A 12500-nucleotide genomic window follows, 5' to 3' on the forward strand; every position below is an offset into this window, starting at 1 on the left:
TAGTCTCAATAATCGAAATTAATAATACTGTTTGAGTTACAAATATAGCCACTGCCATTTCTTATTAATCTTCTATGACAAATCCCTTCAAGATGGACTTTTTCACATAGAGGGATAGTACCGAAAGTGCACCCCACGTGATGCATTAGAGGCTGTTTTCTGCTGTCCCTTGGGCTTCTAGCAGCGTCCACTTTTTTTACATATAATTTTTCTATCGTGCTGTCCAGCTAACAATTACTTTTAATGCAGTTGCGGGGATTTCTCTCAATTTCACCTTTGAGTATTTGTACATCATTACATTCATTTTCTGGACCTCTTTGTCTAGCTTTCCAACCATTTCAGCTGTTTTTTACAATCTAGAGCTCTGAATGGCTGAAATACTGTTAATACCCCTTCCCTCACGTCATGAGGAATGATGTCAATCCTCCGGAACCGAGTGCAATACAGAAGTTCAAATTTGAGATCTTTATTTAATGTAGCATAACCACGCCATTATCTCTGCTTCGTTCAACTCTGTGCTCGTTCTCAGATCTGTTCTGTGGCAAGTTCGTTATCAGCAGATCTGGTTCATTAGAAATTAGAACTTGATCCTGAAACCAGTGGAGTATGTGGACAGGTTTGGTGGTAGGTGTAATGAAGACGAAAGGGTAAATAATAAGAGGTATTTCAGCCGGTTGCCGAAGGAACTCTATAGTTAGAGCTTACAATTATCCGCATACGAGGCACCGGGGTCGTTGTACCCCAACAGAAAAGCATACAAACCGGCATTACATTTAACTGAGCAGAGATATACAAATTTATTACTTAAGGATAGTGAAGTAGGTTTACACTTCAAAAGTTTAACGGTTTTAGAAATTAAGAAATTAGCTAATATATATATATATATATATATATATATATCTATATATATATATATGTGTGTATATTATATATTTATAATTGCTCAAATTTTATATCTATAAAATGATACGATGAATATCTGTATCGATTTTTTAATCATTTTTAGGGAAAGATTGTAGAATGTACTATATCACATCAACAGAGTTGTTCTCGCTTGTATATTACGTAATAAAGATTTTGAATTATTATTTAGTCTCATTAGTAGTAGCAAAAGTCATTACCAAAATTATTATATATGAGTGGCCATAGCTCATATATAATGATAAATTTGCAGTTTATATTAGCGACTTGCATTCTTTTATCCTAACCTTTCTGTGTGTGCATATACATTAATATATACAGCGCACAGACGCATATATATATATATATCTAATATATATATATATGATATATATATTATATATATATATTTTTATAATATATATATCATATATATATATATATATATATATATATATATATATATATATATATATATATATATAGTATATTTGAATATTATATAAATATTAAACGATTTTAAAAACGTAATACGCAAATATTCACTAATCATTTTTTCGTTACAGGTCTTTTTAAGTACTAATCAGTCAGAGACAGAAAGAAACACGAAACAAAGAATAATAATAAATATGAATAAATAACACTGAATTTTCTGTTGCCCCCTGGTAGCAAAGACAAATCTACATGCTGCCACTCCGGGACGACTTGTATTGTAGCCAGATCTGAGAGACAAGCTAAAGATACAAAGAAGGGATTTGAAAAGGTTTTAATCTTTTGCTCTCCTTTTTTTCCTTTACAGTCCTGGTCGTGTGCGCTTCCCCAGAGAACGTGAGGAGGCTGATGCTGGCTGCCGCCGGCCTGAATATGGTCACCTCGGGGGATTACGCCTTTTTCAACATCGAAATCTTTAGCGGGTGAGTGGAGGGAGACTGGTACTTGTTTCATGTGACTACGTTGTTCGGCGATATTAATTTTTTTTTTTTCACGAATGGGATGTTTCCTGAGTGAAACAAGGCAACTGCCGCTACCAAGTTCATTCTGTAAACTGATGTAGTAGAGCGTGAGTGTGGCGGTGACCATTTTTTTTTTTTTACTGCCTCCCAAGGGAAATGGTACACACACACACTTTATAGAAGGTCAGACCAGGAATACGATGAGATGATTATTTTCAACAGTTTATTCCGATGTTTCGTAAATCGTATTTACATCTGGGATTTCTACCAAAAAAATTACATATATTAAGTTTGGCATAAGAGAAAGTAGTTAAAAGTCAAAACAAAAAGAAAACACTAAAATGCATAGGAAACGTACACAAGACTGAAATAACATTAAAACAGTAGTGAAAACGAACTGACGTTTTGTTACAAAGAACAGAACAGAACTAGAAATATCAACAAAGCAAGGGGATGGGAGAGAAAAAATGAAAAAACCTAGACTGTGTTTAATTCACGAACTAGAAGTTTAATCTTAAGTGTTTCAAGTATAAATTATTAAATAAATCAGTTTGGTTGTTACTATGGCCAATAATACTCGTTTTAATTTTTCATTACCGTGTTATATATTTTAGAATGGCTGTTTGTTTGATGCTTCAGGGTTGGAAATCCTTGTCCCGTACGGTAGCTGATCCCCTATGGCAGTCGATTCGCACTTTGAGCTGACGTTTAGTAGCTCCGACTTAAGCCCCCGAATTAGATCAGAGCCACGTGTATTTATAAATTACATTTGCCGTCATATAGGGACTTCGGCGGTCTTGAAACCGGAATAAAGAGAGAAAAGTTAGTGGGTGTTTGGGAAAGACACAAAATTTAGTGGAAGCGCCTCAATGGCGTGGTTGGTATGGTGTTGGCGTCCCACCTCGGTGGTCGCTGGTTCGATTCTCGGCCATTCCATTGAGGAGTGAGAGATATGTATTTCTGGTGATAGAAGTTCACTCTCGACGTGGTTCGGAAGTCACGTAAACTTGTTGGTCCCGTTGCTGAATAACCACTGGTTCTATGCAACGTATAAACACCATATAAACAAACAAAAGTTAGTGGGTTTTCGGGAAAGAGACAAAAGTTATAGGGTTTTTGGGAATGAGACAAAAGTTTGTGGGTTTTTGGGAAAGAGACAAAAGTTAGTGGGTTTTCGGGAAAGAGACAAAAGTTAGTGGGTTTTCGGGAAAGAGACAAAAGTTAGTGGGTTTTGGGAAAGAGACAAAAGTTAGTCGGTTTTCGGGAAAGAGACAAAAGTTAGTGGGTTTTCGGGAAAGAGACAAAAGTTAGTGGGTTTTTGGGAAAGAGACAAAAGTTAGTGGGTTTTTGGGAAAGAGACAAAAGTTAGTGGGTTTTCGGGAATGCTTAATATCAAGAGCTCCTAAGTGTTTGCTCAGGACTTTGGTGCACTCTTTCTTGAAGTGTTTGTCTTGAATGTAGGGTAAACTAGCGTAGAATTTCATTGTGGGCACAGTAAGGACCATAGCGAGCCTTGAAAACTGTATTAGTATTTTCTTAAGGACATTATAGAATACCCTTTCTTGAAAGCAATTTTAATGGAAGTAATCTAAAAGGAAAATATCTCCCCATGAAACAGATTCCATTTTGAGGTGAGAGAAAGCGCCTTGTGAACCAATGTATAAATGGAGTCAAGTTTAAGGTTGTAGAAACAAAAGCTAAAATAACTCTCACTCATTCCAGTGAAGGTTTTTTTTCTGAAAATAGAGATATTAAAAATATTGTTTCTCTTAACCAGAACATCTAAAAAAAGGTAGTCGGTCACTTTGTTCGCTCTCATGAGTAAACTATTATGGTCGCATGAATTAATAAATTCTAAAAATAATTGAGTGAAAATCATGGCCATTTTACTGTGATTTTAACACTGTTCGGGGAAATTTAAAGGACCCACAGGAGCCAGTCGTTTGTGGTTTAGTCGCACCTTCCATGTAAGGGGTAAGTGCCGTCAGTGCACTTCACACGGTGCTCTGTAGGCATTACCAAATGTTCTTGGCAGCGTCCCTTCATCCCCTTAGCTGCAACCCCTTATATTCCCTTTACTGCACCTCCATTTATATTCTCTCTCTCATCTTGCTATCAGCCCTCTCCCGACACTTGTTACACAGTGCAACTGCGAGGTTTTCCTCCCGTTACACTTTTCAAGCCCCTCTACTCTCACTCTAGTCCAGGTGTCAAACTAAGATTTTTTTTTGCTTGACCTTGTTTTGTGGTCTGCCTAATGTTTTTTGGCCGAGTTCCCTATTTTTATGGCTCTGAATTAAAGTTAATTATGCCACTCTGGAATCCTTGAAGGTTTTGAGATATTCAAGATGGCCGCCAATACTGCCACCGTATTTTGTAATTTTTCTTTTTTTAACAATATTCTGGCTAAACTGTCATTTTAAAAGGCAAAACTTGGTAGGATCATGTTACAAGGACCAATTTTCATGCTGGATGTGTTAGAACTCTTATGGCTGGCACTGGACTGAAGAAACTTGTGGTGGCAGCTTTTTGGAAATGGTAATTGTTACGACCTTATTTACGGCCGTAATTTCAAGGGTTCTTGTGTTTACTCAGAATTTGCGGTCAGTAAAAGTATAGCAAAGCAACTCAGAAACTAAAGAACAAACACCTCAACAAAAGTTACAATATTTATTTATACACAAGAAAAGGTAATGGCTGGAAAAGATAATAATCAAAATTAATATAGATATCAAGGAAAAACCAACCTTAAGATCTCTAAAAGATCACCTACAACTAAATTGAACCCTAAACCAAGAAATAGGAAATTTTAAATATCGTAACTTTAGGTAGGTACCTTCCAATCACTGGCCAGCTAAAGCTAACCTAAGAAACTAAGTTAGGCAGAAGGAAGCAAGAGAAAATAAATGGGGAAACTTAATATTATTCCTACCTAACACATACAAACTAACTTAAACGCTAAACTTAAGTTAATAAACAATAAATTACAAAAATAACCTTACAAATTGATTCAAAGGAATAACCACGAGAGGTTTAGCGGATCATCTCATCAGGCCATACAAGGTCCAGAAGACCTTACTGCAAACAGGGGCTTGCAAATCTGCAGGTACCCAGCGATCCACGATCGTCTTAAATAGCTATAAAAATATCTCATACCTGTAGTAAGCCGCCCTATTTGTCTCCACGAGTTCCAAGAACTCACTGACGCTGATGAAAAGGGTCAAACTGCACAAGCTGCAACGCCTGAAGGCAACTCAAAGCACCAGAGGAACTCCTAGGGTGGTAGCCTACGAGAATCCGGGACGTCAATGGATCTCGCACGCCACAAACTGCACCGTTCTATGTAAGTACGGGCCAACTCGTTCGGAATCCTTCCGACTAACGAGGGAACGGACGTGGCTGACAAATGCCGCGAGTGACAAACACCAGCAACCACATTACTCTTAAACCAGCTGCTATGAAGAGATGGGTGCTTATTTTACACCACTGCAGCCAGCTTGTTAACATTCTTGTTGAAATGGAAGAAAACTGAAATCAGGTACATCTTATTTCACACGAGGAGTCAGATACTCGCAGACATGCTGATGAAACTGACAGAAAGAAAATCTGTGAGAAGCTTTCATCTTTCTTTGATCCTTTGAGTGCAGATGAATATCAAGATGGCCTTGACAACATAGCTTCTGGGGTTGTGAAATATGGCTAAGTGAATGTTGATGAAGCAGTTGTCATTGGAATTGAACAGATGGTAGAATTTCATGAATCATGGCTGGCAGGGTGCCATAATCTGATTCGAACCAAATTTAAAACCCTATCTGACACTAAGAAAAGCGTTACTATGGGTCCTCCATCTGCATTTGACACTGCTCAGATATACTCCAGAGTAATGGGTATTTACCATGACCTTGCTCCAGTGCCAACATCAATGTATGATGACAGTGGCCTTATGAGAATAGCAAAGGCAAAATCAGTATTAAAGAGGAATCTACAGGTTGAACAATCTTCTCGCACAAACTACAAGGATCAACTAATTCATGAAGAGCTAATCATTAATGGATGTGCAATACTGTGGGTAGTTCATTGGCCATCAAAAGGGATCATTCATGACTACATTGATAGCTTTGTTGACTACATCATGCGCAAGCTCAGTGAGAATGATGTGTATCTAGTTTTTGACCGGTACTATGATTACTGTATTAAAGATGGGACAAGGAGTGGACGTGCAGGAGGCATTACCAGACAATGCCAACTGAGGCTAGATATGCCCCTACCAAAACAGTGTTATCCTTAATGTAACATACAGCAAGAATCAATTGATTGAAGTTATTTATCTCATAAGGCTTACAAACACAAGGTAGCCCTTACAGGAGGTAACCTAGTTCCACTTCAGGTTGAAGGAGCTTACTTATCAAGATATGACCTCAAAACTACACATGACGAGGAAGATGTTATCATTGTACAATAGATGATTCATCTTGCAAGAGAAGGAGGTTCGGGCTTTGGCACCTAGGCTACTCGCAATTTTCCAGTGGCTGGCCTTCGGCCTAAATTCTATGTTCCATTCCATTCCACCGGGGTCGAGTTGGGTAGGCGTACTAGCTAGAATATTTGCTGAAGAGTGTACCTTGAGAGTGGCCTTAGCAGATTTATACTCAGTTTTAAATGATGATGGGGGTTTTCCGATTCTCTCTCTTGTGCGGCCAGTTACTATTGAAAAATACCTCAGCCTCACTTAAATTTTTTACCAGTATCCTTCCAAAAATACCTGAGGTCGCTTAACCATGTCTTTCTGATCGTTCAGACCTTATCAGTTTTGTGAGATAATAAACTAGTCTACGCGACATAATTTCACTACAGTTATTGCTTGGGATTTTATAGAAATCGTCATCAGGTCTTTTATTTTTTTTTTTTAAATATGCAATAACAAGCGAACTGTCCATAGATTTATGGACTTCAGATTTTATGTTACTTGTTTTACGCTATCAACGTAATGGACATTTATTTTAGCGTTGACATATTTTTTCGTTTGTTACTTGTGGAGCCCCCGTAGTATATTTTGTTTGTGTGTTGAAACTTTCTCGATAATGTATGCTTGATTTAGTAACTGCGTTGCTGACGAATTGAATATTCTTCTTCTCCCAGAAACCTTGAGAACATATTCTAAGCCCTCTGAAGAAATGGGTTGCAGATAACCATGAACTTTTCTGGAGCCTCAAAATCACTAATATAGTGAATGGTAACAGAGAAAGAAGGTTTCCTGTGGAAAGTGAAGGCAGTTTGTCTGTTCTCTTCTTAAAAAATGAAAGAAGGCCAGTTTCCGCTTTGTTTTCAATGCATTTTTAAATGGTTGGCACTGCCATAATTATTCATATTAGAAATTCGCTGGAATCCCCCCAGCAAGCCTATTGTCCAAGATTGTAAAAATATCATCCACGCATCTGAGGCAGGTCATTTTGATAGACGACAAAATATCGGTTTCAGAATATTCTATGTCAAGATTCCCAAGAAGAGGGGGGAGGGGTCCTGCCTATAATACTGCATTTATTTTGTTTGTTCGTTACTATTGTAAGAAAGTAAGGAAAACAGTGCTGGTCACTCGTAAGTTAATTCTTCATATAACTGTAATATCCTACTTACGAAAGGCAGAACTACATCGGGAATCAGGACTTTGGGTAAAAAACGATTTCACTTCTAAACTAAGTTGTTTGTTGTTTAAGCGGATAATTCTTTTAAGGGGTATAGTTCCGTCAGTGCACCTCATGCGATGCACTGTTGGCATTACTTAAGGCCCCCAGCTGCAACCCTTTGTGTTGCTTTGACTTTACCTCCATTCATATTCTTCTTCTTCCCTCTTACTTTCCAACCTCTGGTAACAATCGTTTCATAGTGCAACTGCTTTGAGGTTTTCCTCCTGTTACATCTTTAAAACTTTCCTACTTGCAATTTCCATTTCAGCGGTGAATGACCTCACAGGTCCAAATGCCAAAGTTCTACATTCTATCCTATTCAAGCGTATATTCCATTAGATTTATGTATGAAATCTGCTTCTCTTTCGTGGAAGGATGAGTAGTTCCTAAAAGGGCCATTATAAATCTGCCATGAAAAGGATAATTTATTCCTAAATGAAATCCTTTGAAGTATGTTTTGGGCGAAGGGGGATTCCATTATGAGAAACCTAAGGAGGAGGTGGGAGAAGGATTGATTATCTTGAATGACACCAAGAAATCAATGTCTGTCGTGTTACTTCCGACAAGTCCCCATTAACTGTGTGCCGATTCTTTGGGGGGATCTTTTGCTAATGCTTTATTAGATTTCCTTTTATTTTGTCATAGTTACTACGAAGAAGAAGATATGTTCCTTAAAGGTACTTTGTTGAATGTCTTTGGGCATGATGCCAACGGAAATTCCAGTAGACTGACTACTCATTGTGGCTGCTGGGATCACTGGCGAAGGCACAGTTAGTGACAGTGTTACCTTTGTACTTAACTCTTCATATTTGTGTTTATATTTATAGGTATTACCTTAGGACTAAACTCTTCATATTTGTATTTATATTTATAGGTATTACATTTATTTCTAACTTTCACGTTTATATGTATAAGTTTTACTTTGGTTTTTAACTCTTTTATGTTTATATCAGAATATTAAATATATCATCCGGTTTTATGTACGGCCGTCGTCCTGTTGGACCTTAATTGCTGCATCCTGTGCTCCCCATATGTTTGTCAGTTTCTATTTACAATTTCATTGCATAACGCTGTTCTTTATTATAAGTGTCTTTGATGATATCTTCGGGTATTTTTTCTGCTTTTAAGTTCTATGAAGATTTTTTTGTTTCTTGAGACATGTTGAATTGTCCGCTTTCTTTGTATTCGAAGGTAACATGTTTTACCTATTGTTGTTTTATCTTAATTCCATTACTTTTCCGTGCTTTCATATCTCTTCATTGGCAATCACATTTTTGTTGTGATTTTGCTTAGAATGCAGTAAATTATTTTTTTGTTGTTCTTCATGATCAGTTTTATTATTTATTATTCTTGTTTCTTCTTAGTACCTCTGGTGTTATCCATATGAAGTGGGCAGATGTTTTAGAAAAGAGTGATATTGGAGGTTGAAAAAGAATCGTCAACCAAATGACTTTATCCCTTTCTGTTGTGAGGACTGTGGCAAAATACACACACGTATCATCAGAATTACAATGCTTGAAGGTCGGGTGTTTGATGAAACTATGTATTACGTTATATCTTTTATAGACATTGTTACAGTGTGTTCAGATAGCATATTATCACGTATTCCAATATTTCTTCTTAGCTATGGTGTATTTTTCGTGATGTAATTTTCACGCCTTGTTTTTAGAATTTTCAGTTTAGCAACACCTGAAGTTTTCAATTTGAACCAAATTTTTAATTAAGGGGTCTGCCCTTTTATATATTCCGTAATATACTTTCTCATTTTATGGGACATTTACCATCATAATCTTTTAATTTAAATTTGTCATTGGTTTTCGTAATCTTATATGTTTATTTCTTCACCTTTACCATTGATTTTATTTTTTTTGCAACTTGCAACTTTGTTATAAAACTCCAGGAAATGTCCATCTTTTGCCAGTTTTGTACAATTTTGGAATTACACAATTCATATGGATGGAACTTCTGGTCGGTGGCTTTCGCGGTAGGTAGTTATGCTTTAAGACTAACGGATTCTGCTTTATTTGTATATCTCTGCTCATTGCTACCTGAAATTTTTTAACTATTTTCCTTTTGGTTAATCGTGGCACCCATTTCGTTATTCTGCTTAATGAATTTTCCAGTGAACTAATACATCGTGTTGATCTTAGCCATCACTCTCAGGATTGACACACAGCCTCCTTATGTACCTGTTGTTTCTAAAGACGAGGCTATCCATTATCCGCTGTGATGATTTCACTTGCAGTACCATTTCAGCTGTTTCCCATTACATTGCATAGGATGCCACTGGTTAAAACTTCACAATAAATCCTGTTTCAGTCTCACAAGAGAGATATACTTTTCATCTTCTTTATATTCACTTGCCGTCAATACTGTATTTTCAGTCATATTTTCACTGTTGTGTTTGTTTGGAGTCATTTTTTTTCTTTTTAATCATCAAGTAACAACTATAAGGATGGTCATTCCTCTTGTGTTTTTCAGTTCACAGAGTTCGTTTTTTAGAAGTATGTACAAGTACATACACATACAAACTTTGTCACCAACTTTATATATAAGATTATCAAGCCCCAAATATCTTTTAATATAGAAGTCACTATACCTTGAGAATAAAGTACACCAAGGGAGAATAATAATAGATAAGTGTATCTGCTCTGGCATTTGTCAGTCAAATGGCCAAAGTTGACTGTTCGTAACTGCATCTAAACTGAAGGGACAGGCTCGAACCCTGGTCAGACAGGTGCACTTATTACTAGTTATAATTGCACTTCGGTGTTAGCTATTTGCAAGGAATAGTGAATTTGATATTTTTATGAACTTTGTAGTTATACATATATATATATATATATATATATATATATATATATATATATATATTATTTTATTTTATACACACACACACACACACGGTAGGGCCCTGTATTCGCGTTATCTGGATTCGCGGACTCACTCATTCGTGGATTTCTCTCGGGGGCATATCCCCCCATTATTCACGGAAAATTCGCCTATTCGCGGCATTTTTTCTATGAGAAACATCTACAAATTCCTGTTCTTTTTATTTCACTGTAAAATGCACTTTTTGTGATAAAACTATTATAAAAAAAACAGGTATAAACATTTTTAGTGGCTTTTTCTTGAGTTTTAACTAACAAAATAGGCCATTTTAAAGCGTTTTTATAGGGGTACCAACTATTCGTGGGTTCTAAACATTCGCGGGGGTGGGGGGGGGGGGGTGCGTGGTCTAATACGCATCCCCCGTGAGTACGGGGAACCATCACTATATATACATACATAAATATATATATATATATATATATATATATATATATATATATATATATTATTAATATATATATATATATATCATATATATATATATATTAATATACGCATATTTATATATACTATGTAATGTTCTCGTGTATATGAGAGAGTGAGAGCGCACCACTTTTATCGTGGAGGGGAGCGCAGCATGATGGTCGTTTATTAGTGTGAATTGAAGTGACATTCACAGCGAAATCACTGGAGTGGAAAGGCATTTTAAATGTCCCTTTTATAGGAGAGTCCCGTAAACGAGGAATTAATTAAGTTTTTCTAATTTTTCTAGTTATGAGTAATTTCGTTCGGCTGATATGATCATTTATTTTATTTTTACATTTTCCTTTTTATTTTCTCGTTTCTCACAGTTTATTTAAAGATTTTTCTGTTGAATGTTGATCATAGTCTAAGATTTTCACTTTCTTCGTGTTCCCTTGTTAATTATTTGTAATGAAATATAACGGCAGTTTCCTGTTGATTTTAAGAGAAAACGTAAACGACAAACGTATTCTGGGAACTGTGGCTAACTGTGTTAATGGCTATGGCTCCAGTTTGTAATATCTAAAGGCCTTTTTCTAGTTTTTATTTGCTACTTGTACGTTGCGTCATTATGCTTGTTTTTATTAATAATGTTTTTAGTAATTCATTTGGTAGTGTTATTTTTTCCTCAATTTTTAAAATTTTATGTTTATATTTTTTATAGGTTTATATTGTTATTCCATTTTTTTTAGCCCTCTCCATTTTGGTCTGTATATTTTATTATCACACTATTCATGTTACCAAATTGTCGGCTTCAAATCCTTTGTGTTTTAAGGCCTTGTACCATAGTTTAGTTATTTGCGGATTCATTTCTTTTCTTTATGTATAATCATAATAGTTCATTGGTGATTTATATACTTTTATCTATGATTTTTTAATTTCATTACATTTTCAGTCATCATGGATATTCTTATTTCTTTACGCAATACAAAACTTTTCGTTGGTGTTTTATCTTGAAAGTGTTCTCTACAGGAAGAGAGAGAGAGAGAGAGAGAGAGAGAGAGAGAGAGAGAGAGAGAGAGAGAGAGAGAGAGGGGGGGGGGAATGGATTTTATATCTTTTTCTTGAAATCATTCTAACAACTTTCATTGCGGAAAGTTGTACGATGCTGTCTTTTAACTCCATAGGTTATGAATGTAATTCGGTGAAATAGTGTAATTTTCCTGATGATTCTAGCACTCTTGCAGTGTCCCTTATGCAATCCAGTACCTCGCTGCTTTCTCGTTGTTTTATTCTTTCCTTGATCAAATAATGGAATAATTTTATTCATGCGGTTGAATCACTAGAAATTCTACAATTTATTTTCTGTCATAGTTTATGTATTTTATATAGAGGCTATTTAAGATCTTTAGCTTTTGCGCGCCTTTCTAATTCTCTTTTATCGTTTATTCATGACTCCTCGTATATCTTCTTATGCAGTTAGCTGCTTCCTCTGTTGGGGCCGCTGGAATTGGGAACATTCTGCTCTTTTGTCTCGGATGCTACTTGGCTTGTAAGAAAGGTGTTCATAACTTACACATACTGTAGTATTTTCAATATCTTTTAGATCTTTTTATATTAAGGATATTTATCCTTTAGAAGAATTCCTTTTTATATTTCAAACTAAAGA

General features: G+C 36.0%; 1 protein-coding gene across 1 annotated transcript in view; it reads left to right on the top strand.

Annotated features, from left to right (window-relative positions):
- Positions 1-12500, top strand: part of LOC135218929 (uncharacterized) — an 881184-nt gene that overhangs the window by 648688 nt on the left and 219996 nt on the right. The window contains exon 5 of the mRNA XM_064255370.1: positions 1700-1814. Within this exon, the coding sequence (XP_064111440.1) occupies positions 1700-1814 (115 nt within the window). The remainder of the gene's footprint in view (positions 1-1699; positions 1815-12500) is intronic.

Source organism: Macrobrachium nipponense, chromosome 1 (assembly GCF_015104395.2).
Source record: "Macrobrachium nipponense isolate FS-2020 chromosome 1, ASM1510439v2, whole genome shotgun sequence".
Lineage (NCBI taxonomy): Eukaryota > Metazoa > Arthropoda > Malacostraca > Decapoda > Palaemonidae > Macrobrachium > Macrobrachium nipponense.